This window comes from Verticillium alfalfae, genomic scaffold (assembly GCF_000150825.1).
Source record: "Verticillium alfalfae VaMs.102 supercont1.2 genomic scaffold, whole genome shotgun sequence".
NCBI lineage: Eukaryota > Fungi > Ascomycota > Sordariomycetes > Glomerellales > Plectosphaerellaceae > Verticillium > Verticillium alfalfae.
Window position 1 is genome coordinate 2,340,431 of NW_003315037.1, and position 25,805 is coordinate 2,366,235.

A 25,805-nucleotide genomic window follows, 5' to 3' on the forward strand; every position below is an offset into this window, starting at 1 on the left:
CTCTCATGGGAGAGCCAATATTGACCAGAGACTGCAGCGTGGCCTTCCCAATGCCAGACGTAGCACCGACAAAGACGGCGGTCCGAGGCACCGTCTCGTCGTTGAGCTGGGCATTGCAGGCTCGGATCTGTTTGATGGCGACCATGTCTGCGCAAAGTGTGAATGATCTGCAGCAGCGGCTGGATAACCTTGGGAAATGCCGGGAACGACTTCTTGACCCTCTCTATTTGTGTTATCAAGAGGGTGGTATCTTGATACTCTCCACAGAATCCTTCCAGGCATTGTTGACGAGGCGCTGTTGCCTGCCTGCCACCCACCTCATTTCGTCCCTGTACAACCGACCTAAGTACCCAGGCACCTACCTACCTACATATACACCGAGGACGTAACGGGTAGACGACGGTGAGTCACCGAAGCACTGACAGGCCAATGCGCGACCTAGCAGGCCTTTGGTACCGAAGATGCTGGAGTGGGTACCTACCTACCTTACCTACCTAGGTACCTAGGGAAGTAAGCAAGGTAAGGTAAGGTAAGGCACTTAAGGTAGGCAGGAGAAAGGGAGGGGGAGGTAAGGTGAGGAAGCGAGGAAAGAAAGAGGTAAGGTGAGGAAGGCAAGGGCAGGGGAGGCCGGGTCAGTGGGGGAGGGTGGTTGTTTCGTCGCCATCTTGGGGGGGCAGCACAGGCAACAGACCGTCACCGACGCATGACCCCAGCACCCAACAGCAACAACACCACTTGATCTGGCTAACACGACCGTCGCTTGCCATCACAGGCTCCCGCATACACCGCCAGTCGGATGCTGTGCATCTGAACTTCGCTGCAACATGTCTTTCTCTATTGATGACATGTTTTGTCTCAATGAAGACCGTATTGTATCGTGGGTCAACGAGAGGCCAGGCGGCCCTCCTCAAGATTGACTCAATACGACCGGGGCGGCGCTGGCCCAGACGCGCCACAGCCCGAAGGAGTCGTGGTTGTCATGCGGCACATCGTCCATGCCCTCACGGAATTGCATCTTGGCTCTCCAGTCAACACTCAAGACCGAGACGGACGATCAAAGACTGTCGTTCCTCGACCCAATCAACGCCATGGAGATGCTGCTCCGCCGTCGCATGCGCTCGACAGCACAGACTGATACCGTCTTGAAGCTTGGATGGGATCAGAGGCCGGCGCTCGACAGGGGTCGGCTTCGGATGGTGGCCAGCCAGTCATCGAGCTGCTGATTCCCTCCAGCAGAAGGTCCTCCCTGTTTCATAGGGGTCCATCTCTGACTCTGGGTCTGCAGAAATCACCTGTTTTTTCCTTCTTACCCATGGGTTTACCCCCGAGTCGGCCCCCCAGTCGGCCCCCGTCCAAGCGTCTCGACCTCTTCCACCTTACCGTACCTACTGCTCCCACTCGAGACGACAAGCCAGCCAGCCTATTCTGTTGCGCCAGGCCTCCTTTTGATCCGTGCTCCTTGCCGTAGGCCGGCTTGGGCAACTCTCGCGGTTTGCTCGCCTCAAAGCAGCCAGCCCCGTGTGCCTGCTTGCCTGGCTTTCAAGCCTTCGTGCCTTCAGCACTCGTTTCACATCGTCGGAACTCCAGTTAGAGCTTTCAGCCATCACGTCCGGGGCTACCTCCAGGGGAACAGAGAGGGCCCAGGCCCAGGCCCGGCAATTCCTTCTCTTCTCTATAGGGCAGCCCCGCCCAGGCTCCCCAACGTACGGGAACGGGGCCACCTTGGAAAGCTTTTGGGGGTTTGGGGGCCTTTTCCCCCCGGACGCTAAGCCTTGCTAAGTGTCTGGACAAGCCAACCTTGGCCTGGCCACCATCTGCATCGCAACCACGAGGGATCATCGACGCCTTTTTTCTTGGACATTCTTGGCTGCTTCTGACCGGCTTGGTATGGCAGAGCCGCATGTCTTGTTTAGCTCGATCGAACTTTCTCATGGTGGTCGATATTGTTTCCCATCATCAAGGATCGCCATGGCGGCCACCTCACCAGAGTCTTCCTCTGAGAAACCCACTGGACGGCTGTTACAGACCTTGGCATTTGAGCCCCTTGACCCCCTTCACGCCATAGCTAGAATGTCAGGCCTCAGCGCGTCGCAGGACAGACCTGCCGTCGCAACTTGAGTCGCCCGCTGGCCCATACCGGCAATCTGGTTCATGCCGGGGGTCTGGCTCAGATGGTGCTGCCTTGGGAATCTTGACCTGGAGAGGACCGTCCGAAGAAAAATGGCCTTATTCCCCACGCAGTCTATCTCTCATCCTTAGTCGCCCCGGTTTCAGTACTTTATGGCAAGTCTTGGTGGTCTCCTCTCGGGCTACCACATCCCAGGTAGACCCTCTGCGACATCCCGCAGGCGCATCCACCCCGGACGGCACCTAGAACGTCCTTGACGGTGTTCTTGCACCACCGCTCCCTCACGTAGCGCCCTACGCCAACCTTAGGCTTGTGTCCTCTCGTTCCGCTCTTGGGCGCCCTCCTGGCTGCTGCTTCGAAACACTGCACTTACCTGCTGATTAGAGTGCCCTTGTATGTGGACCTGACTTGGGCCACAGGGGTTATCATGATTCTTTTCACAATGTTTGGAAGGCCGGCGGGATCTACTGCTCGGTAGCTCATCATGCAGCCATCATTTCTATTGTTAGATTTTTGAAAGTCGATCATAGAGGATCGTAGGCCACGAGCGGTCTGCGGACCAGAGTCGTGGTATATAACCATGTATGCAACCGCCGAGACATGGAGATGATCTTGCTCCCCATCCCGCTCAACATCCTCTGTCCGCACCTTTTCCGTCTCTTCAGACACTCGTCTGTTTGTTCTTTTCTGTCTCTATTTTTTCGAACACTTTTTGTATCTCACTCTTTCAGCAGGGCCGGTCTCTGTTTCACTCGAAAACCTTCTTTTCCCAAGTCCAACCTTGATAACCAAGCCTTTAACTTTCTTCGCCTGGGCTCCCACAGCTTTCTTCTTCTTCTTCTCCTTCTTCAACATGGTTCACTACACTATTTTCGGGCCCTCGTGATGGTCGCGTCTGTGACGCAGTGCTGGGCTTCTTGCGCCTATGGCACCCACTTGATGCCTCGCGCCGAGGAGGGCTGTGACGATCAACACCTTCGGCTACACCGGCGATATCGTAAGTGTACCCATGCTCTGTCGTCCCATACCGTTTCACAATGGACCGCTTACTCACACGTGTGAGCAGGGTCCTCTCAACTGGGTCAACCTGGATAATGCCAACGCACTCTGCGCCACTGGCACCCAGCAGTCACCTATTGACATGACCACGGGCACTTTCGAGCTCATCCCCGGCAGCTCTATCAACCTCCAGATCCCCAACATTGCCAATGGTACTCTCTTCGAGAACCTTGGCACCACCGTCGAGGTCGTCGCTGAAGGCGGCACGATGGAGGTCGGCGGCGTTGCCTACACCATGCAACAGTTCCACTTCCATCTCCCCAGCGAGCACCTCGATGATGGCACCAGCCAGGCTATGGAGATGCACATGGTCTTCCAGAGCGCCGACAACCAGATCGCTGTCATTGGTACCTACATTGGAATCGACAACAACGCTGCCGGGGCCGCTCCCGCCGCACCCGCCGCACCGGTCGTGCCCGAGGCTGCCGTCCCTGCCGAGCCTGCTGCCCCTGTTGCCCATGCTCCGGCCGTCCCCGCCGCTCATGCTCCGGCCGTCCCCGCCCAAGCAGCTCCCGTCGTCCATGCCCCGGCTGCTCCTGCTGCTCACGCCCCCGCGCCTCCTGTCGCCCACGCTCCCGCGACTCCTGCAGCTCCTGCCGTTCCCATGGCTCAGGACCCTGCCGCCGTCGCGCATGCCCCCATGGCCCGACGTGGCCTCGACAAGGTGCTCAGGCGCGAGGCCGCCCGCAGCAAACATGCTAAGCGTGCCAACGCTGTGGCTTCGCCTCTTCTCGAGACTGTCCTTGCTTCTGTTGGTCAAATTGCCACCCCTGGTACCGTCACTCCTCTTGGTGCCATCGACATGACCGAAGTTGTTTCTCTCCTCACAGCCGGTGACTTGCAGGCGTAAGTTGTGTTCTCTCTATTCCACGTATGTACAGACACTGACACAGACACAGCTACTCCGGCTCTCTCACCACCCCTCCCTGCAGCGAGGGTGTGCAGTGGCTCGTCTCCACCCAGAAGCTCAGCATCCAGCCCCAGACCTTTATTGCCGCCCGCGATGTTATCAAGTTCAACTCTCGCTTTCCTCAGAACACGCCTGGCGCGGAGAACATCCTGCAGGTCGGCCGCCAGGGCGCTGGTGCTGGTGTCGTGGCCCCCGAGGCCCCCGCCAACGTCACCGCCGCTGTTATCCACTAAGCGGCGTGGTCACGCGAGGTGTCTCTCATGTACTAGCCAATGGTCCCCTAGGTGCGGACGAGGAGGGGATGAGGGGACCTTTAACTGGCAACTAGAATTTTGTTTAATGATAACTACGACGTGGCTGGAGCTTAACTTGGTGCACAATTGTGCTGTGACATGCCATGTTCGTGTTGTAACCAACATCCCCGTTCCAAGGTAATAGCTCAGAAAGCAGTTCATCTGTTCTCTCCAAGACAAATCAGTAAAAGCTAACATTGATATGCCGCTCATTCTTTGGACGGCTTCAGAGAGTCCGTCGACATGGAAGCCAACTAGCTTAGTGAGTCAAGTGGGCGCTTGTTCCTCTTCGCTCATGGCGAGCGGTCACGTGTACTCGATCTCAGCGGTATCTCGGTGGCACTGGGCCTTTGTCTAGCCTCTTTCTATGGGTGCCGTGTATGGCCAATACTACGATCACTCATCTGAGCAGGCCAGCGATGTTCGAGCTACAACCTCGTGGACAGCCTTGCTGCTATCCAGTGATGTGCCCCCAGAGAAGGGTTCACGTGACGCTGTCGGACAGATATCGCAACTGTCCATACCGCACCGGCGCCTCCTCCGACGAGCCAGGCGTCCGAACTCCCATCTCGCGGCCTCCGCACGTCTGACGCCCGGCTTATAACCCCTCCCCAAAAGCCCGGAGGAACCGTCCAGATACGGTAAAGCGTCCGTGACCCCCGCACCGCGGCCCGACCAATGCGTCCGCAACCCGCGAGGTCCACACCGTTCCCACCCCCCTTTTCCCCCCTGTGTTTTCCCAGCGACTGTGGACGGGAGGCGGGCTCGGGAAGAGAGGGGACTCGGACGATGATCGACGAGCAGCCTTCTCTATACGGCTAAAACGTCGTTTCGTCAGACCCTGAAGGGACTCGACTTGAACGAAAAAAGGGGGGTGATCAGGAAACAGATGGACACGCGCGCCCGTGCGGCGATTCTGCAGCGAGTCGATCGCCATGTCAACGGCTGAATTGGGCCACGAGTGCTGTGTCTTTGCTCGCATTCTGTATATCCCCCCCCCCGGCCGCCTGCCCGCCTGGCGTTCTGCGCCTCGTCTGTGCGTTTGCCAACTATTCACAATGAGCCTTCCTCCCTGATACCTCGACCCAGCGGCTGCTGATCGCGAGCGAGGTGGGAAATCATGACGGGATGATCGCAATCCTGTTTTGACACGTCGAGAGTGTGCCTTCTCCCTGTGCCCTCGTCGAGGAAGGCCGTTTTGTGCAGCACCAGGCAGCAGGGTTTGGTGCACAAAAGACCCTCATGAGAATTTCAAGAGGAGATGTGCAAGCACCGGGAATCGGAAGTCAGCAACATCTTTTCTTCCCCCCTATCCTGGTCGCTGCCACCCGGGGTGTGGGGGGGAGAGCGACGAGGCCACACGCCTGATGCGGTCCAGATCGCGAATGACGACACATTGCCACGCTGCTGCTCTGCCAGGCATCATCCCTTGAATCTTCCCATTCTAGTCTTCCATTTAGGACAGGGCTGAAGATTTAAGATGGGCTGGTGGGGTGAGGGTGCAGCGAGGTGACGACTCGTGATGAGCTTCGCGAGAGTCTGAAACCTGGGGTTAATTTACCACTCTCTGAATCGGTCGTGCTCCGTGATTGCGAATCACAGTCTCGGGACCTCGCCAAGCCAACGTCGTCAAGTTGGAATATCTTTGGCCGTTAGAGGAAAAGTCCCTTGATAATAGAGCATAAGGCATACTCGAGATGAGAGAAAGCACAAGTGGTATCATACCAGTCAATTTAGAACGTTTCATTATGAATATCATACAGAGTCCATCAAGCCGTGCCGCCGGCGACGTGATCCGGTGAACCCCTCCGGGATAGAGTCAACCATAAAAACTCCGGCTCGCGATTCGCGGCTTTGTGCAAGGGTATAAACACCGTCATCCGCGCCCAAACCTTATAATATCTGTCCTACCAGAGAGGACAAAAGAAAGACAAAGAGAAGAAGAAGAAGAGAAGGAATTGATGTTCCAGACCGCCGTCGTTGAGAATGAAGACTAGGCTTACGCCGTCTCCTCACAACAGCGTACAATTTCGCACAACGATCGCACCAGCAAGGGGTCGATGTTCTCAAGCTTGGAATCCTCACCCGCCAAAAGTAAGGTTTCGTCTTCCGCACCCTCATCAGGACTTACACGCAGCGTCGTCACGAGCCGGCCTATGCATCGAGCCAACCCGACTTGAATTTCTTTCATAGGCCGACTATCCATGGATGTCGATTGCGTCGACAGCGGTAAACGAGAGCCACGAAGCGTATCCAGAATGCTCGACTTCTTGCGAAGTCGTTGGGCTTGTGGTGAATGGGGAGAAGGTGGCGTGGCAGCATCTTGTAGCCCGAGAAGATGCGCCGCCTTCTTCGGAATGTCATTTGAGTTCGAATCCCTACTCTTCAAAGACTCGATCGATTGGCGCTCATGATTTGGAGTCGAAGGCTGTCGGTCCACGCGGTTTGAGTGCTTTGTATTGGAGCGGGGTACCAGACCAGATACGTAGCTATATGCGACCAAGTGGGCGTACAATGCGTCCAGCAGATAATCAGAGCCATCAGGGAAAATGTTGCGAAGCCGTGACCATGGTGGCTGTGGTGACGGACACGCCGTCGTTGTTGAAGATTCGGTGCACGTGTTGAGCTCCGTGGAATGCCGTTGTGAAAGCGAATCACGTTTCAACGAGGAGACACTCCGTCGCTGACCCAGGACATTCGACCATTTCCACCTCTTTGGTGACGGGGGCGGAGTGTGTAGGCTGGCTGGTTCATTGGCCGGGTGCTTCACCTTCTTTGCATAGCTGCGAATGGTCTCGGTAGACAGGCTCGAACACAGTAACATCGTTTCTGGGAAGCAAGCGAGGGAGACCCGCAGCGTCTCGACCACATCTGGCGGCAGTGGCATGCGGTGGCCCTCTTCCAGCTGTGAAGCGTCCAGTGAGCTGTCGAGCCAGGATTGCACCTCATCCAGCGGTGGGGTTGGCAGCGTGTGGGATTGCCGTTTCGAGGCATGAACTGTTCTTCGTCTTTCGGCGGAGGAGACATGCTGTTGGTCTACATACCGGAACCACGGTTCTATGTCGTCATTGAGGTCATCAAGAGCTGGGTTCGTTGCCTCTGCTTCGGCCGATCCGCGACCTTGATGAGGGACGCCTGAGGCAGGCGCCTCGAATGAGGCTTGGCATGACAAGTCAGGCGTCGCCAGAAAGCTCAAGTTCTTTAAATTGGCTGTTGTGTCGGCATAGAGCGAAGATCTCCGCTGCGGTATGGACATCTCAACATGATTGAGCGAACGGCGTCGCTCAGCATGGGTCGATGGAACTGCCTGCATTTGCAAGCTCCATGTTCGGGTGCTAGATCTAGGAAAGCTCTCAAATGGGCTCGGAGCAGCTCGTAGCGCAGCGTTCGCTGTTGCCGCCCGTACAGGACTGCCGCCTCGATGACTCTCGTCAACGTCTGAAGATGGTCGCAGGCGTCTTGCACAGTGACCCCATCGATGCTCGCGCCATCGTCCTCCGCAGTCACGTCGGGCTCCAAGTCTATCCAGCTGGCGTCGGTGTTGTGGCCAAGCGACGAGAGCGTTGTGGGAAGCCACAGAATTTCGACCACCCGTGACAGACGTGGCAGCGGTAATTACTGACAGTTGCCTTGAGGATGCAGGCTCGACTTCGCTGAATGAAGGGCCGCTCGAAATGGATTCGGAGTCTGATAGTTCATGTTGCGTTGCCCGGAACTGCGTCTTCTCTTCCGTCTTCGGTTCAGCCGACTGAAATCGTACCGCAGAGTGCTGTTGCGGGGCAGCGCTGGACAGGGCCACCGAGGACTGCCATTGCCCTTCATCGGAGCCAAGGGCAGGGGAGGGGGGCGCCGGCGGACAGGTTCTTGGCGGTGAAGATCAGGTTAGAGAACTCGAGGTCGTTTGCTAGCAACTCGGGAAAGTTACAAGCGTCCATGTTGAGTTCGCCGTCGACGTCGAGGTGGGCCATGCCGCCACGTAAGAAGAGTGGTTTGGCCTGGGCCGAAAAGGCGTAACAGTTGGTATGCAATGCCAATGGCAGGAGGTTTTTCATGCTCCGGACGGACCGCCTGCGCGGGATGGTAGGGGATGAATCTCTTTTAAATCGGGGAGAGGATAGTGCTCGTCGCCGTGCCATATTTGCAAGGGCATCGGCCGAGCGTGGGGCTTGGGCAGGGGAGCTGCTTGCTGCGACGTCTAGAGCGAACATGGGGTGCAGGCCACATGGGTTGATTACGGTGCCATTGGACAAGAGATGTGAAAGCAAAAGAGCTGCAAGCCAGGGCTGGCGACGACAGGCTGTGACCTGTGTATTATACGGAGGGCAGCTGGCCGGGGTCAAGTCTACGCCACGAGGACGATAACATGAAGGCGCACGAGGGGACGAGGGATGAGGAAGACGGGCTTGTGGTGGAGCGCAGAGCGGAGGCAAAAATGTCGGGAGACTGGGACGAGACTGAGCTTGTGCAAGGAAAGCCGCGTCTGCAGTGATACCACACGGATTTCTTTCGGACGCACTCGACGAAAAAGAACTGTTGATGCCTAGGGCGAGACATGATCCCCCCTCGTCAAGAGAAGAGTGGGTGGGTGGATGGTGTGGTCCTCTTGCTTCCCTTGCCGACTCAGAGTATCCTCACAGCTGATGCTGTGTACACCTGGTAGCCCTTTAAGACAGAGATTCGTAGACAGACACAAGGCAACTCCAGTTTCTCGAGGGTTGCCGCTCCGCCACTCCACCAGAGCCGAAGGTCAAGGGGGTCGAAGTGGAGAGCTTCCGATGGCGAGACAAGGGTGATCCTGACACCCTGGTCAGGGGAGATGGAGCGCTGACTTCGAAAACCCCAACTGCGGACGCTCGGATCAAGATATGAGAGAATAGAAGAAGAAAAAAATAGGGTCCGTGATCGGGGTGTCGACCCTCCAAGAAGCCAAGACTCGAGTCCAGCTTGGTGCCCTCCGCTTCAAACTCAAAGAAGTCGAGATTAGCGCATTCTCAGTCGCAGGCGCCCTGCGCAGAAGAGGAGTATGTCATGGATGTCACCAATGATGGAATCAGATCGTGGGTAACACTCGGCTGTCGAGGTTCCTCTGACACATGCGACGCGGTGGGCAAGCGGCTAGGCGGGCAAGAGGGATAAAATCGCTGAAGGAGCGGAGCCATACGGCATGTCATAGAGGGTACCTCATGCCGCTGCCGTGGTGGTTTTCCTGAATGAGGGCTGTCTAACTCGAAGAAATTAAGAGGCGAGGCAAGAGGGAGAGAGGCTTGATGATTACGGGTAGGTGGCCCAACACTAGTGTGAAGGGAGGTGCTTGCCGAGCGCTCGACCTTCGGGAGAGACCAGTAGTGTATCTCTGACGTCCCGTCCCGATTCTAGTCGAACGGTTGGTCGCACGGTCGCACATTCATAAGAAGTACGCCAACGCCGCGCTTGCTCGCCACTGGCTGTTCGCAAGTAGATGAGTAGGGCGCTCGTGTCCTTGTCGTGTTGGAAATGATGCATAGGTTTCGGCGGGTAGCGGCAGAGGTTTGACAGAGTCGGCTGTCTATGGTGTTGAACTTGGCTCCCCCCTTTGAAGACCCATGCGGACAATCCACCCAATTGCCTGTCATACTTTTGCTAGATCGCTCAGCGGATCGGCCGCATCCTATCCATTGGGTGCTGCCGTGCATTACCATGCCGGAGGTGGGCTGGATGACGGGGACAATTAGCCCAGACGTAGCATATGCAAACCCCCCATTCGTGGTTGCGGACAGGGGTACTCGGTTACTTGGGCAAAGATGGGGAGGGGTTTAGGTGCAGCGAGACGATCCACGCCAGGCACAACGCTATCGAGGAGAGTCGTTGTCGGAGCTGGCGGCAGGCCGTTGGTAACTGGTCGAGTCATGAAGCAAACGTTAGTTGCTTTGCTTTGCTTGTCTCGGTGGTAATTGCGGAGGATTGTCGTCACTATCTCGTCGTCGGTTGTCTGCTCACTTCCAGGTGCCTCTGTTGCGGACTCTCTCTCTCTCTCTCTCTCTCTCTCAGCCGACCAGCTTCACCTGTGACGAGACGGATAGAGAGATGCCACGAGGTTTCGGCATAGGCGAAAACAAAAGCCCTACAGGGCCCCCAGAAGTGGCTGCAGATGACAGTGGCGGCGGTGGCCCAGAGGAGTCGAATCACCCAAGACAATGGCTGTCATGCTTGGAATACGCAAGATCGCGACATGGATAATGTCTTGAAAGAAAAAAGGAATAGATGATCTATCTGCTGGCCGCAGGGAGACGTGGCCCCAAGTGCTGCTAGTGCTTGCAGGTGAGTGTGAGCATGACCCCAAGCCTTCAAAAGAAAGCGTCGATTGATGGTGTCGATTGTCGGACGATGGCTGCATTGGAGCATTGGATGAGGGCGATGCAGGTGCGAAGGGAGCTTGGGCCAAGCGGCGTGGCAGGCAGCCACCACAGAGGACAGCGCCGTGGTCGCTTCCAGTTGTGGTGTTGAAAGGCAAGCCACAGGCTAAAGGCCCCACTTGGCCGACTGCTCCTGCTGCAACCCCCAATCCCCCATCACCTCCGTCGGCAGATAGTGCGCAGCACCAAGGCCAGCCGGCGCCGGCTGCAAAAGAAAAACCTCTATTTTTCCATCACCATCTTGTCGACGCTTGTCGTCTCAACATCAAGCCGGCTCACCCAAGAACGCCTTCAGTCTATGCAAATCGGGCCAGGCTCAGCGTTGAATAGACCGGTCCGGAACGAAGCAGCCGCCGTCAGCTTCTATCCCCTCGTTGGGATCCATCGTACTCTGGGCATAGTGTGGTAGTGACATTCCGCCACGGCATCCAACAGCACTTTCACCTCCACTCAGCTCCGGCAACTCTGAAGCCTGACCCAGACCCAGAATCGGTCTCGATCTCATTTCCTCGCCTAACACACTAAGGCACATCTACTCGGACCAACATATCCCCGTCATGCTGTCTGAGGAATTCTTCTCCGCCGTTTGCGGCCCCCCTATCGCCGCCAATACGGCCATCTCAAAAGATGTCGGCCTTCATTGTCACACTCTGACGCCGAGCTATGCTGTCAAGTCCAACTACAAAAAAAGCGCTGCTCCGACGAATTGCTTGGCCATCAGCCCGTCCCACGTGTTTGCCGCTCAAAACGAAAAGTCCCAGATCCATGTGTACTCCAAGGCGCGTGGCACCCAGGAGGTGACCGTCACCTTGGGTGAACGCATCAGAAGCTTGGCCCTGATCGGCGATGTCCTTGCAGTTGGCACAGTCGACGGAAGCCTCATGCTGTGGGAGGTGCGTGCCCATTTCTTTTTTTTTTCCGTCCCTCCTGCATTGTTTCCTTTCCTCCCTTTCATATCCTTCTTCTCGCAAACGATAGGCTGACGAGCATGCAGACATGTACTGGGCGTCTGGTTACGACACCGCCATGCCACGTCCAGCCCGTCACCTGCGTGGCCGCCACTTCTCACCACGTTGTCACAGCGTCTGAGGACTCCAATATCCACGGGTGGACCTTGTCCCGCCTCCTCGAGCTCAACGCCACCACAGAGCTGGAACCCGACTTGACCTTGACAAATCACAGGGGCGCCATCACCTCGCTCGTCGTCAGCCAGAGCGTGAATCCCGAAACCAGCCTCTGCGTCTCAGCCAGTAAGGACAAGACCTGCATCATCTGGAATTACCAGACCGGGGAGCTCTTACGGACCCTTGCTGTTCCCCAGCGTCCCTCTCTGCGTCGCCCTCGATCCCTGCTCGCGCGCCGTCCTCGTCTCGTGTGAGGACGGCTCACTCTACCTCGTCGAGCTTTTTGGTGCCAAGCCTCTGGTCGGCCAGCACAGCGCCGAAGTCTCCTCGACCGCCGTCCAAGTCACTTCTCCGCTAGGTGTCGCCGACGCCGAGTGCGGCCCAGCTTCGTGCCTGGCTATCAGTCACGACGGCACGACCGTCCTTACCGGCCATACCAAGGGCAAGATTCTTCAGTGGCAGCTCACCGACAATGGCCACCCGACAGAACTGACGGACCTCAACGCCTCCGTTACGAACCTCGTGTTCCCACCTCTTACGCAGGCGACCCAGACGACAAGGCCCGTCACAGTCATCAAACCCAGCCTTGCCGAGAGGCAGTATACCTTTACGGCCCAGCTCGAGGCTGATCTGGCACCGCCCAGCAGGTTCCAGAACATGCTCAACAGCGCAGGGTTCCCAGATGACGTTCTGGAGAAGGCTATCCTGTCCTTTACAGAACCATCGGCAACGCAGTCTGGCAACAGTGCTGAGGCGCAGAAGCAGATTGATGAGCTGAAAGAGATTATCGAAGGTCAGAAGGCGCTGCATAAGGCCACACTGCAGAAGCTGGCTGATGCCAAATCTTCAAAATGAGGCCTCACCTCAATTTTTTCCTGGGCATATATGATGGAGAAGGAAGAATGGTGGCTTGACGGACGGATCATCCAGCCTCGCAAGAAGGTATGCTAGACCTGCAGCATCGTGAGCACCGACAGCGCACACGACTGCTGGGCTTGGCCGGTAGCCGGGCCATAAGGTCACCTCTCGGGGCATAGCCTCAAGAAGCGTCACGGGATCAGAGACAGGACTTGACGAATCTTGTCCGCGCAAGGGACGGCAGCCTGGGAAGGCTTGGACGACCTGCTGAAGGCTCCTGTTTTTTGGTTTTCGCTACACAAAAGCGCAGCATATCAGGGTACGGATTTGGGCGGTCGATTTTTAAGAAAATGAATAGGAAAGCATAAAGAGTTCAACGAATGAAGAGCACGTAGAGTGTGACACTGTTCTACTGCCCGTCATGGCAAGAAAGTGAGGTGTCATCGCCAGAGACATGTCGATATGCTGAGTCATCCAAAGTCCGAACCGCCCCCCCCCCAAACCGCATAATGCCGAAGACGCTGAAAAGTGTTGCATCATACCCCGGGAATCCTCCAGCGAAATAATCCCCAGCACCTCCACCGTTGACCATCGACCACGCTTCCCCCCCTTCGATCGTCCGTCCGCCACAAACCATCTACCTCCGATCCTTCAACCCACCAGGGCAGCACAGCATCACGCACCATGGCGACAGCGATCCAGGTGCTCAAGGGCGACGCGCCGCAGCAGGCTCGCTCCCTGGTACGTCCCGCCCAAACCACCCTGCGCCCGCCCGCGGCGCCTGCCTCAGCGCAGGGACAGAGAAAGACTTTTGTTGTACTGACGAGAGGAACCAAAATTGTAGTACCGCCAGCTCCTGCGACAGGGCGAGCAGTTTGCGGCCTACAACTTCCGGGACTACGCGAAAAGGCGAACGAGGGATGCGTTCAGGGAGCACCAGCACGTCCAGGATTCGCGGGAGGTGCAGGAGCTGATCCAGAAGGGCCTCAAGGAGCTGCAGGTGATGAAGGTTCGTGCCTTGACCCCTTGTCTTTCTTGGAGGCGGGCCGTTCCGTACGCATAGGATCGTGGAACTGACGAAGGGCTGTAGCGTCAAACGCTGGTCAGCCAGTTCTTCCAGATGGACCGATTAGTTGTCGAGGGCGGCGTTGCTGTAAGTTGTTCGGTGATGCGTTTCCGGTTATCCAGAATCTGCTCAATGCTAACTTTTTGGAAGGGCAAGGAGAAGGGCGACCACAGCGAGATTGTGAGGCAAAAGGAGCAGGGGTACGTCGTTTTCTTCTCGCATTCTCGAGCGGTTACTGATGTGATACAGTTACGATTAAATCATCCCCACGGCAGGGGAAGCTGGCAATCGACCCTGTGTCTTGCACGACAAGAGATCATCGGGCAGGGAGGACCGCTGGACTTTGTACAATATGATCGGGGATGGAACGAAACTGTACACCAAAATACAAACGACTGGGCTGGGAGGGTAGGCAGCAGGGGACGCTGCATGCGCTGCGGGAGAGGTGACTTGGCTATGCTTTGGAAGCTGGATAGAGGACAGACGCCCCTCTGAGCACATAGATTCTCACAATGGAGTTTGCCTGGGCAACACTTTCTGCCGTCCACGCCATCCTTTTGCGCTACCTACGGCACGATGAGATTGCGAAGACACGGGCTTTGTCGATGGAAGTGCTACATCTACGGTCAGACGACTTTTGGAAACCCATCCATTGGAAAACAGAGCAGACTGAGTTCATTCAATGCATTCATCCTCTACATCACCATTTCCTTCCGCACCATCTCTCTTCAATGGTCGATCATCAGAAAGTCGGACTCTGGGGATGGTGGTTGCTGAGTCATCTGGCGAGTGGGAGACTCGAGGTGGTCCGAGTGCCTCTCAGATCGCGACTCTTGTCAACGCTCGTGCTCGCCTGTTTGCATCCAAGGATCGCGTATCTATCAGCTCGCGGCGCATCAATTGGCACCACCAGCGAGCGAATCGTCAACTCTGGGCTTTCGCTACGGGCGCATTGGGCCCTGTTATTTCCAGCACCCGTACAGAATAGACGGCATCTGTAGTCCCGCATCGCACGCGTAGCGCCCGCTTCTCAGCCTCGCCATTGTTTCCACTTGCTGCAGTGCGCATTTGACGACATCTCGCTCCCTGACGGTCAATCCAAGCATCGGCATTTGCACCAGTCAGCAGCGGCCTACTTTTTTGAAGAACAGGAAAAAATGGCGCCAGGCGTATGTCCTCTCTCATCCACATCCTCCCATCTTGGTGTGCACTGAGCAAACAAAAATAAACCTTGAAGACTTCCTTCCAGACTCGAAGCGAGAATTCGCGGCGGATACGTCGAACACGAAGACTTTGAAAGGCCTCCCCGTTCGGCAATGGCGCCAGGAAATAGTCAAAGTAGCCCCGACCCCACCTCCCCCCCCCCAACACGCAAGATGACATTTGGTCGCGCGAGCTTCTCTGGGGCATGCCCCGGGACGCCGGCCTCCTGCCGCAGCACAGCCAGGACCTGCTGCGCGCTGCGCGCTCCGGTCGCCTCTACAAGCGGCCGGCGCCCGTCGAAGAAGAGGAGGTCGATCCCGAGGCCCCTGTCGAGAAGCCCGAGAAGAAGGAGGAGGAGGAGGAGGCCGTCAAGGGCTTCCACATCAAGATCTGGAGGCAGGTCCACCGCAACGCCGAGGGCGCCACTGTCTCCCATCTCGCCAAGCGGAGGAAAGGCACCGTCACCATTGCATCCAAGACAGTCACCACGCCTGCCGTGGGCGCGACAGTCACCAAGGCCACGGTGCGCAAGGTCGACGCAGCCGGCAACGCGTACACCCAGGAAATCACCCTCCAGGATGGCCAGCAGGTCGAGGGCGAAATCATCTCCACTACGGTTGTGCCCGCTGCCGTTGCCGCACCGCAGGCCCAGGCCACGCCTCCGCGCAACCGTCGGCCGCCACCGCCAAAGAAGAATAAGAAACTCGGAGGCCCTGGCCGCGGGCGCAAGAAGAAGATGCTGCCGCTGCCGGCACCAGTACCCGGGCAAGAAGGAGCCGTGGGCGCGACTATTCCCACGCCGGCAGTCCCGGGTGTCGAGGGCGCAACGGTATGTATCCTGGAGAACCCTTTCCATGTCACGAAAGCTAACAGAAAATGCAGACACCTCAACAGGACCAGCGCGAAGGTTCCAACAATGCAGACAGCGAGATGGCTGATAACGATAATGACGACGACGAAGGGGATGATGATGGAGAGGATGGCGAGGACGGCGAAGACGGCGAGGACCAGGACCAGGAAATGACCGACGCATCCCCCTCGGCGCCTCCCGCGTCAGCCGATACTACCATGGACATGGGCGATGCTGAGTCGCCATCTACGAGCCGCCAACTGCCGCTGCCCAGCCAGCTCTTGGCGCCGCCCCTCAACCTGTCGCTGTCGACGTCTCCCAAGCTCGAAGGAAGCCCGCTGAAGAACGTTGTTATGCCATCTCCAACAGTGGCCTCACCTCAGGCGACGTCGCCACCGGCGGAGAAGCCTGAGCCGGCAGAAATGACAGCCTCTGAGCCAGAGAGGCCCAAGGTTCCCGAAGACGCCACGGAAGCAGCTGAAAAAGTGTCGGAACATGTTGCCACCCAAGACACGCAAGCGAGCGCGCCGGAAACCAAGGCAGAAACAACATGTGAGCCTGCTAAGGAGGCTACGCCGGTTTCCACGTCAGAGCCCGCTGTCGAGCCTTCTCCAGAAAATCCAACAGCACCCGCGCCAGAAATTGCGCCAGAACTCGCGCCAGAGCCCGCACCAGAGCCTGTGCCAGAGTCTGTGCCCGAGCCCGCATCACAGCCTGCAAATGAAACATCGCCCGAAGCTGGTGCAGACAACGAGAAGGAAGCAACCTCCGGATCGACCAAGTCCCCTTCTGAAGATGCTTTAGTTGCATCTCAGGCACCGATCGAGGGCCAGGCTGAGGTGGAGATGACACAGGCATCCACTTTCATTCCACCGCCAGAACGTGTGGGAGATATTGTATCTCCGGAACTGAGTCCTGATGTACCCATGCAAGACGCGGAGGACGCAGACGAGGCTGTGACACGGCCGGTCACAGAGGTTGCAGAGCCAGCCTCAGTAGCCAAGCCAACGGAAGTCGTAACCACCGAGGTGACCATTACCGACAGTGTTACAGAGCCCGTGATGGACGAAGTAACCGACGTCAAGCCCGTAGAGCAAGTCACGCCAGTCGAAGAAGTGACTGAGACGAAGGACGAGGGCGCAAGTGCCGAGGCGCCCAAGCTGGAAGAAGTCCCCGCGACAGAGTCTCTCGAACCCGTTGCGGAGCCAACTCCGGTAGCCGAATTCATTGCCCAACCAGTCGTGGTCGAATTGACTCCTCCCGCAGCAGCTGTGAGAAGCCCGACACCACCTGCGCCTGCGGCACCTAAGCAGCCCTCACCTGAGGACGATGGCCCAGATCTGTTAGCCGGACTGGAGACGGCATTGGATCGGCCAAGGCCGAGGCCCAGAAAGCGCCGGAGCCCGCCGTTGTCGAAGCTGCCTCTGCACCGACAGAAGAGAAAGAGGTACAGCCGGAACCCGCGAGCGAGGATACTGCGAATTCGGAAACCGCCGTCTCGGCGCCAGAGGAGAAGTCCCAAGATCCCTAGAGGGGAGATGCGTGCTTAGAGGTCAACACTTGGAAGCCGGGACTCGGCGCTTGGCATCGTCCATATGGGTTTACAAGCTCCCCGGGATTGGGAGAGATAGGGGTTAGGATGGTCTGATGGCGTAGGTCTCCGGCCCGCGTTGAGCACTTTGCCAACCGGCGCCTGGCGTGTCTGGCGTTTGTGCACTAAGCAGAATTCTATATGTATAGGTCGGAAGACGTTTTACGCATCCCGTATCCGATGCTCGCCGCTCATAAGCAAGATTGTGAGCAGATTGTTCGAAAGGTATCTGTGATGGCCTGATCTTTCCGCGTCACTCGTCCCAACCGTCAAAGTCTTTTTGGTGAGAGCAACTGCGTCGAAAAGTTTAACACGGACCATGCTGCTAGCGAGCTGTCATGTTTTATGCTTATCGGCACTAAGGTCGCGACGAGACGCTGATCACATGGTGCCATGAGTGCCAACAACTTCCACGAGGCTACCAGTATCCGCCTCTTACATTCGAGGACGCGTAACGTTACGCGGTCCGGGAGTCTCTTGACATTGACAGTCGCCGTCTCAATGGCCAAGAGGGTGAAACGATCTGAGGTCAGAAAGGGGCCGAGGCCGGCGCGGGGCGTCTGCGGCTCTTTGCTAGGGCCGATGAGGCTTGAAGTCTATTGTCGGCGCATCTCGATGAATAGTAGAATGACGAGGTTTGCCTACAGACGTACCAGTATAAGAATACCTGTCGAAGCAGAAAGGGCCAACAAGTCCGCTCACAATGCAGAATACGAGATGGGTTAGCAAAATGAAGAACTCCAACATGCCCAGGGAAGCCTCCGACATGTTCCAGCGAGGCCTACCTCAGGAGAACCCGCCCATCCCACCCCCCGTTCCCGCCAATACCCCAACTGACTTCCCAGACCTCGGTTCACTGTCTCCGAAGAAAGGTCTCGGCCCTGAGACGGGCGAACTGGTCTCGGTGCCTGACGCAATTTGTCACATGCGAACTATCACACTCCCCAACGTGTCTTCTGGGCCTCAGACAGATCCTCCAACCTCAGGTTGGTGCCAGGCACAAAGCGATAGGCATACTCTACATCGGGCGTCGACCTGGGCGTCCTCTGACACAAGAGTCGCAACAACAGACGCACCAGTTTCGGCGCCCGCAGCGATGAGATGCTGGCAACGACCGGCAGTGCTGCTCTGTTTCTTCTATCTTGTTGGTCTGAGCACAACATTGAGCCACATCGTGTACTACATCCATCTGAGCGGGACTGTTGCTGGGGATGGCTATCGTCAACAGAGCAACATCCGGTATTCACATTCTTCAGTACCCCTATGCAGCCTGGTGCTTACACTATTCTAGTATCGGGACGGCGTTGGCTGTTCTCACGCAATTCTCCTTCGTTACGGCCGTCTGGCTCTGTTATACCCAGTGTCTCTGGCGTAACCTCCAACGCAAACCGATGAGCCCTCGGCTCTCAACGCGGCCTTCGGAGCCAACGAGTCGATTTTGACTCTCGCCAATACAGAAATGCTGCGCAGATTCAAGCTCGGGTCCGCCCTCGCTCTGCTGGCCTGGTGTCTCCTCCTCCCAGCCTTCTTCACGCCATCGACGCTGTACATTCTTCCCAGCACCAGGCGGTCCGTGGTAGACCAAATGGTCCCCCACCTCGCCATCTCAAACAGTACAGAGGGCCACCGGTTCGCATACAGCCCCCCGACGCAGAGGAACGTGACGTACCTGGCAGCCGACGAGCCCCGCACCTTCGCCGGCCCCCGAACAGCCCTGAGCCTCGTGTCGACAGCCGCCTCAGCCCTCGGAGAGATCCTCCCGCTGCCCGCCCCGCATGACCACGCGAGTTACAACACGACCTTCTTCGGCCCTACCGTCCGCTGCGGCCCCGCCAATGCGAGCGCAGAGGCCCTCATCGACGGCTTTCTCCAGCAGAAGATGGCCCAGCCGCTCGGTTCCGCCCGCGAGACCGACAACGCCTACTACGCCTTTGTGCCCGTCCGCGTCAACGGCACGCTCGCGCCCGTGTCGAAACCGCGCGACAGGGCGCCCAGCAATGCGACGAACGAGGTCTGGATCAGCTTATCACGCTACGTCGACGACGATGCCGACGCCGACGGGGGATCGCCGCGGCAGGGTGGGCTCCGGCCCCGCGCGAGGCAGCGGCTCGTTTGCGAGCTGTGGAACGCGAGCTACCACATGGCCGTGTCGTGGGACCACGGGGTCCAGAGCGTCCGCGGCAGCTCGGTTCCGCTGGGACGCGTTGGGTTCCCCGCAGCCGGCGAGGCGGTGGCGGCGACAGATATGGCGAAGCATGCCTATTCTGCGTTCATGTGGGTCATCACAGACCAGGTCGTGGGTTCTCTGTCGTGGTTCGAAGACGCAGCACAGGAGCAGCAGGAGCGGACGCCTCAGAATAACAAGGCGCTGCTCCCCGATTTTGAAAGGTGGTCGGACGCCAAGCCTTCGGCGTCGAGGGACAAGAAGCCGCCGGCTGACAGACGTCGCAGCGTGTCCGAGGTGAGCAAAGCAGGCGCGTCAGCCCCTGCGCCGGGAGCCGCGCAGTTCGGTGTCATCGACACGCAGCTGGAGCACAATGTCCTCCTCGGCTGCGACGACTTGGACGTCTTCTTCGACTTTAGCCAGCGGCTCTACAGCTTTGACACCTCGCGGCTGAAGGGCCTCAAGGAGCAGCGCCGGCGAGACAAGGCTGTGGCCGGTGGCCTGCCGCTTGGTAGACTCATCCAGCAGCTGGCCTTTAACGTGACTATTAGCTTGCTGCACAATGAGCTTTTGACGTGAGTTTGAGGGCCGATCCACCTCATGTGAATTGTAAAACAACAATGCGAAACCGCTGACACAAAAGCAGACAACCCGCCAAGATGTCTGTAGAGATTATAGATGACGTCAACCGTTACGGATACTTAACGTTGGGCCTTTTGATACCGTATGCCCTGGCGAACCTCTTTACATTAGCTGTTGTTCTGTTGGGTTGTTACTCCTACTTCAAGCATGGGCCTATGCCGGGGAAATCCTTCTCCGATGTGGCTCGAGTCTTGCGGGATCCGGAGGTCATGGATTCCTTGGACCAGAGCCAATGTTCGTTGAGGGTCGTCGAGGTGGAAAGGCGACTCTCGTTCCGGTGCGATGAAAGCAGTGGCGGCAGCAGGAAAACTTCCGTCTGGTCATCGGGTGAAAAATGCAAACTTTGACACGCGGCAGGCTGTCAGTTTGAGAGAGATTATGGCCAAAAATAAGCGGATGTCTTCGCTGGAAAATCATGACATTAATTAAGTAAATATCTGGGGCAATGTGCACCGTCAAATCAGTCCCCGTGTGGGTATGCAAATCCCCCGTCTTGGTCCCCAACCTACGATCGCTCATGGTATCTCTAATCCACTTCAACATCCTTCCCATTGATAGGTTGATTGTACAGCTTCCAGCCCTCTCACAGGGCATAGTTCTCGGTGTGCAAGAAGATCTCCTCAAGCTCATCATCGCCCCAGATGCCCGCCTGCAGCGACGCAACCGTGTTGGCAACGCCCACACGCATGGCAGGAGGTCCGCACACAAAGACAGCGGTTCGTCTGCCGAGGATGCCGCGTCCATCGGCGCCGCCTGTTGCCCACTCCTTAAGCATATAGCCCAGATCCGGCCGGCCATATTCGACGGTCCAGCCGCCGTCGATTTGGTGGGGAATTGGGAAAGCAAAACGCATCAAGTTCTTCTGGAACTCGGTTGGTGTTTGTGGGAACCCAAAGTCGAAGCCTGATGGAGGCCCGAATGTGCTGGTCGGTCTCTGCGCCGCCGCACGTGCCGCGGCCTCAGGGCTGAGCTTGCGGAGGTGAGCGAGCTCGGGAGCACGGACTGGGAGGTCGGAGCCGTCCTCATCTGCGTAGGGGCTCTCGGGTGGCGGCATGCGCGGCGAGGGTTGTGGTGGAGCGTAGTTGAAATGAGGGGCATCTTTTGTGTTGATTGGAGGAAAGTGGAAGTCGCGAGAGGCTCGCTTGTCAGTATCACTCTTGACGTCGAGCGGGAAATCGCGGCCCTCGAGCCTTCGGAGTGAGTCCTCTTGCAATGAGTGTCTGTTCGATGGCGGACCGTTGGGTCCTGGTGGGGGATATTGGTGTGGTTGCAAGTACTTTTGCTGAGGCAAGGCTGTGATTCTGTCCTCATTCTCGGCGCGGAGTTCCTGCTCGCGTGCAGGATCGCCCTGGGCCTCGGCCTGGATGAGAGCCGAGTTGCGTTTGGATGCGACGCCGGCAACGAAGCCGTCCAGCTTGTCATGGAACATATGGCTGAGAGCGCGGGGTGCTGAGCGGTCGGCGCCGCCTCCAATCTGCTGGTGGCGGTTCCGAACCGTCGACGTAACAAAGAACTTGCAAGTGACACTCTCTGGTGGTGCTGACTCCCGACAAATTCGGAGCTCTTCGCGGAACCAGTCAAGAGACTCGAGGCGCTTGATGGCCCAGACGACGACAACCTTTCTCGTGATTGCCTTGCCGTCGCGCATGCGCTTGATAAGATTGAGGAGTTGCGACATTAATGCGGTGATGCCGCTTCCACCTGCAATCAGGATGCACGTATCGAATGCAGCGAGATCTCTTCGCATGCCGCCGTAAGGTCCATCAAGGAAGGCACGGTACGTGTGGAAAGGCCCCTTCTCGATCGCTGTGTTGAGGACCTTGCGCGTGAAGCCACCGTAGGGCTTGAACACGACGACGCAGTCTCGGTACTGTTCTCCGTATTCGGAGGGGAAGTCCTCGCTGCACAAGGAAGAAATGGTAAAGGGGTTGTTCTCGAAGAGAGAAATGCCGGGCATGCGGAGATAGACAAACTGGCCGGGCTTCCACCTCATCTGGGTGGGGATCGTGACCTTGATTGCGTTTTCTGCCAGAAGAGTAATGGCAGCCTCGTCACCAACCATGAACGCCAGACGCCATGGCTTGAGCCAGTTGAGCTTGAAAGCGCGGTATATGAGACAGAAAACCCAGATGGCGACAGTGGCCCATAGATAATCCCATGAGGCCAGGTAGTTCTTGGTGTGCCAGAAGAGCAAGCCGACGTAGACCATGGCCACGGGGACGTGGAGCAGAATGAATGCCTCATACGCAACTCTCCTGATCGGTGGCAGAGAGGCGACGCAGAGCCAGGCCAGCGGGACTAAGCAGGCGATACCGGTGCCGTAGATAACTCCGCTTCCGCCTTCAAAAAGCTTCTGGAACACTTCCATGCCACCATCGTCCCAGACTGGTTGTACGTAGAAGGGGACGGTATGAACGAGTGACAAGAAGAGAACGAGATATCCAGCCCATCTGTGGAATACATTGAGGCGTTCAGGTCCGATGCCGATGACGAAGGACATAACGTTGGCCTTCATGCTCGTTGCGATGATCCAAGGCGTTAGGGCGACAGCAAAGCATGCCAGCCCGAATCGCGCCGGGGGGCGAACCAAATTGTATGCTCTGCCAGTAGAGTGGCTGCAGCAGGAAGCAGTAAAGAACGACGAATACCAGTGCGATGAAGACGGTCATCAGGACAGCGAGGGATGAAAAGGTAAAAACGTGTCGCTTGATCTTGATATCAGGGATGGGTCGGTAGAAAATCCACCTAAACAGCGCCAACGTGTCATTGATCCAGTTAACGGAGGACATGTGCTTCTGAGGGCGGAACTGCTTCTCCCCAAGGCCTTCGGTCTCAGGGAAGAAGTGCTGCGCCATCTGACCGGTCCTCAGCGCGGTTGCTCGTTCTGGGTCGAGGGTGTACATGTCCTCGTAGTGCTGCTCGACTTCGGCCTTGTAGATAGCCTGTCGAATCTTGTCTTGCCAGAAGTGCCAGACTCGCATAAAGACGACTGTGCCAGCCAGCGCCAAAGCGAAGTACGTCCATCCTCTGGCATACTTTTCCGGACTCGGTCCAAGGGTCGACGGTGTTGGCCTCTACCAGTCCGGCGGGGCTGTCAGCTTCTAGCGGGATGTAGATACGCTTGTTGATATGCGATATGGCGTCAGAGGCGGCATTCGCCAGAGTGCCCAGTGGTGAGGCCATTGTGAGGGTGGGAGCAGGGGCAAAGCGCGCTCTCGCGATGAGAGTCCGGGTAGGCGACTACGCGCAGGAGGTCCGAATTCGCGTCCGCATGCGATTGGAAAACAAGCTGCGGGGTGCTCAATAAGAAACTGATGCTGAGCTGCTCGACCCAGGTGTTGCCGGTCGTCTTGATGTTGCTGGTGGGCTCCCTTCGAAGGTCCTTCCAGTTGAGGTTCGGAGTCCAAGGTCCTGAGCCGAAGTGAGGGTCCTACTCAGTCTAACTGACGGTGAAGTGACGACCTTGGTTTGGCAGAGGAATACCAGACCCCTCAGCGAACAAGGCGAAACACGTCAGCGTGGGAGTAACACGGCAGGGAACGAAGGCCGGCAGTGAAACAGCGTGGAGGAACGTCGGTGGGCAGGTTTGGGGTCGGAAGACCGGATATATGGGACCAAGAGACCAGCAGCAAGGAGGGTCTGGTCAAGCAAGCAGGTGAAATCGCGTGAGGGCCTGTAGGTGAAAGCTCAGGGTGGCATGAGTGAGATGCAGGATGGCCATGTGGATGTGCACACTCAATGTTGCAATGTCGAATCAGCCAGTCAATCAAAGACAGAAAGAGGTCGAGTACCAGTCGCGGGATCGTGAGGATCAAGGTGGGAGGCGCAACGCCCAGCGGCTGGCCGGACCTTAATATTGGCTGGTCGAGATTTCGGCCGGCCCCCCCGCTGGCAGATGTCACGCAGCCAGGTCTCGTTGTGGTGAACAAGTGAAGTGAAGCGTAGGCGCTAGAGGTGTGCGTGGGTATGCAGGTCGTGCTGCAAGCTCTCAGCCAGGGTCTCGGCAGACCAGGTGTAATCACGGCCGAGGGCGGGAAGCGTCCACTAGGATGGGATGTGATGCTGGGCTCGCGCTTGCAGATGCTTGTCCAACGGAAGCTGCGCGAAGTGGAGGGTCGATGGCAGGTGAGCGCATTGATCGTCGAGACCAGCGAGTTGTTGGCACGTACTGTCTTGACCAAGGATTTGTCTTGTTCAAGCGTCAACAGACTCTCTCTCTCTTTCAGCAATTGTGCACATTGTGGGCTAGTATTCGAAATGGGTGGATCGGTAGAGAGCAAGAGCATGAGACGAAGCGCGCAAAAGAAGGCGAACAACGGTCGACATGACAGGCCTCTTTTTCCGTTCACCTATCTCTTCTCTCCGCGCAGTGTGCGGGGGAGAACCCTTTCAGGCGACCAAACGGCCGCAGGCGGCAAGGGGAATCTGCAGGCAAAGCACGTTCTGTGCACGCACGGCACACTGGGAGTTTGCTCCCCGAGCTCCGTCCAAGCCGCGGCCAAGCAATATTGGGGGCCGTGATGGGCGATCGAATGGCATGGCAGAGGACAGGCGGGCATGCAGGCGGGCGCCGTGATGTTGGTGAGGGTGGTCGTCGAGATGGCTGGGATGGCCGTCTTGATTCGCGGGGGAACCTTGTCAGGTGGAGGAGCCAGGAATTCCAGTTTGGCCTAGTAGGGCGAAGGGTCGCTCGACGGGCGCCAATGCGAAGCTCGTGATTCGCCCAGGCTGTGTGTCGAGCCGTGCATCCTGCCACCGCCTTGAGCCACTGGACGCTGGCTTTCGCGCTTTCGCCAACTGGCTATCGGTACCTGGATGCTCCAAGCCGAATGCTCCAAGCCAAGGGCTCGAGAAAGGCCAATTAAGTGAAGGCATTGCCCTGTTCCAACTGGTGCGTGCTGCTTGTTCGTGTTGATGGGACTCACGCGAGTCGTGCCTCCGCGGCTGGCTCGTTTGCTTGTCTCTTTAGTCGCAGCAGACGCAGACTGGGCCCTCGACTTGGCCAGTCTCGCAGACAATAGCAGGGGGCATGGCGCCATATCTGGCGAACCTGGGGCCGGCGTGGTACGCGTTGAGGAGTCTTGTCCGAATGGGGACGTTGGCGGGCAAGAAGGGATCGTGACGATGCTTGGCTCTTGGTTTGTTGAAGCAGAGATGGATAGGCGGTTGGTAGTCTGGTCGCGATTGTACCTCCCATTGATGCCTGCGGCATATTGCCCGCCGACCACATCCCGGCACTAAACCCACGAAGATCAGATTGCCCGCGGTCTTGGCGGTCATCGCCCACCTACGGGCCGCAACGTCCTTCCACCCTTGCAAGTCCGTTGGTGATAGCTGTTGACGATTCCGCATCAATGCCAGGACCAACAGTCGACTTGACTTAAGGCCGAAAATGTCGAGCGCGAAGACCGATGGTTGAGGATATTGGTTCCGGGACATGTCCACTTGACTGTGACCTCGAACTGCTGTGGCCTCGCTTCGTACCCCAAAGGGACCTCCTGACCGGTCTCATGAAGTACATGGTT

General features: G+C 57.5%; 8 protein-coding genes across 8 annotated transcripts; 5 read left to right on the forward strand and 3 right to left on the reverse strand.

The window, feature by feature from the left end:
- Positions 1-3,269: 3,269 nt before the first annotated feature.
- On the forward strand, positions 3,270-4,330 carry VDBG_02187 (carbonate dehydratase; the record flags this gene model as incomplete). Its single annotated transcript, XM_003007953.1, has 2 exons — positions 3,270-4,033; positions 4,087-4,330. 2 exons carry the CDS (start codon positions 3,270-3,272, stop codon positions 4,328-4,330), a joined length of 1,008 nt encoding a protein of 335 aa, XP_003007999.1.
- A 2,059-nt stretch (positions 4,331-6,389) lies between these two features.
- VDBG_02188 (conserved hypothetical protein) lies at positions 6,390-8,598 on the reverse strand (the record flags this gene model as incomplete). Its single annotated transcript, XM_003007954.1, has 2 exons — positions 6,390-8,253; positions 8,456-8,598. 2 exons carry the CDS (start codon positions 8,596-8,598, stop codon positions 6,390-6,392), a joined length of 2,007 nt encoding a protein of 668 aa, XP_003008000.1.
- A 1,572-nt stretch (positions 8,599-10,170) lies between these two features.
- VDBG_02189 (WD repeat-containing protein) lies at positions 10,171-12,761 on the forward strand (the record flags this gene model as incomplete). Its single annotated transcript, XM_003007955.1, has 4 exons — positions 10,171-10,286; positions 11,264-11,675; positions 11,965-12,032; positions 12,104-12,761. The coding sequence occupies 4 exons, from the start codon at positions 10,171-10,173 to the stop codon at positions 12,759-12,761; spliced, it is 1,254 nt and encodes a 417-aa protein (XP_003008001.1).
- Positions 12,762-13,360: 599 nt separating this feature from the next.
- On the forward strand, positions 13,361-14,367 carry VDBG_02190 (conserved hypothetical protein; the record flags this gene model as incomplete). Its single annotated transcript, XM_003007956.1, has 5 exons — positions 13,361-13,505; positions 13,609-13,773; positions 13,855-13,917; positions 13,981-14,030; positions 14,080-14,367. 5 exons carry the CDS (start codon positions 13,449-13,451, stop codon positions 14,087-14,089), a joined length of 345 nt encoding a protein of 114 aa, XP_003008002.1.
- An 871-nt stretch (positions 14,368-15,238) lies between these two features.
- Positions 15,239-17,433, forward strand: VDBG_02191 (conserved hypothetical protein; the record flags this gene model as incomplete). Its single annotated transcript, XM_003007957.1, has 2 exons — positions 15,239-15,862; positions 15,928-17,433. The coding sequence occupies 2 exons, from the start codon at positions 15,239-15,241 to the stop codon at positions 17,431-17,433; spliced, it is 2,130 nt and encodes a 709-aa protein (XP_003008003.1).
- A 771-nt stretch (positions 17,434-18,204) lies between these two features.
- VDBG_02192 (conserved hypothetical protein) lies at positions 18,205-20,217 on the forward strand (the record flags this gene model as incomplete). The annotated part of the gene is made up of 4 exons (XM_003007958.1): positions 18,205-18,460; positions 18,545-18,713; positions 18,766-18,845; positions 18,932-20,217. The coding sequence occupies 4 exons, from the start codon at positions 18,205-18,207 to the stop codon at positions 20,215-20,217; spliced, it is 1,791 nt and encodes a 596-aa protein (XP_003008004.1).
- Positions 20,218-20,863: 646 nt separating this feature from the next.
- On the reverse strand, positions 20,864-23,463 carry VDBG_02193 (ferric reductase; the record flags this gene model as incomplete). Its single annotated transcript, XM_003007959.1, has 3 exons — positions 20,864-22,895; positions 23,026-23,222; positions 23,299-23,463. The coding sequence occupies 3 exons, from the start codon at positions 23,461-23,463 to the stop codon at positions 20,864-20,866; spliced, it is 2,394 nt and encodes a 797-aa protein (XP_003008005.1).
- Positions 23,464-25,245: 1,782 nt separating this feature from the next.
- On the reverse strand, positions 25,246-25,719 carry VDBG_02194 (predicted protein; the record flags this gene model as incomplete). The annotated part of the gene is made up of 1 exon (XM_003007960.1): positions 25,246-25,719. One exon carries the CDS (start codon positions 25,717-25,719, stop codon positions 25,246-25,248), a length of 474 nt encoding a protein of 157 aa, XP_003008006.1.
- Positions 25,720-25,805: the final 86 nt, after the last annotated feature.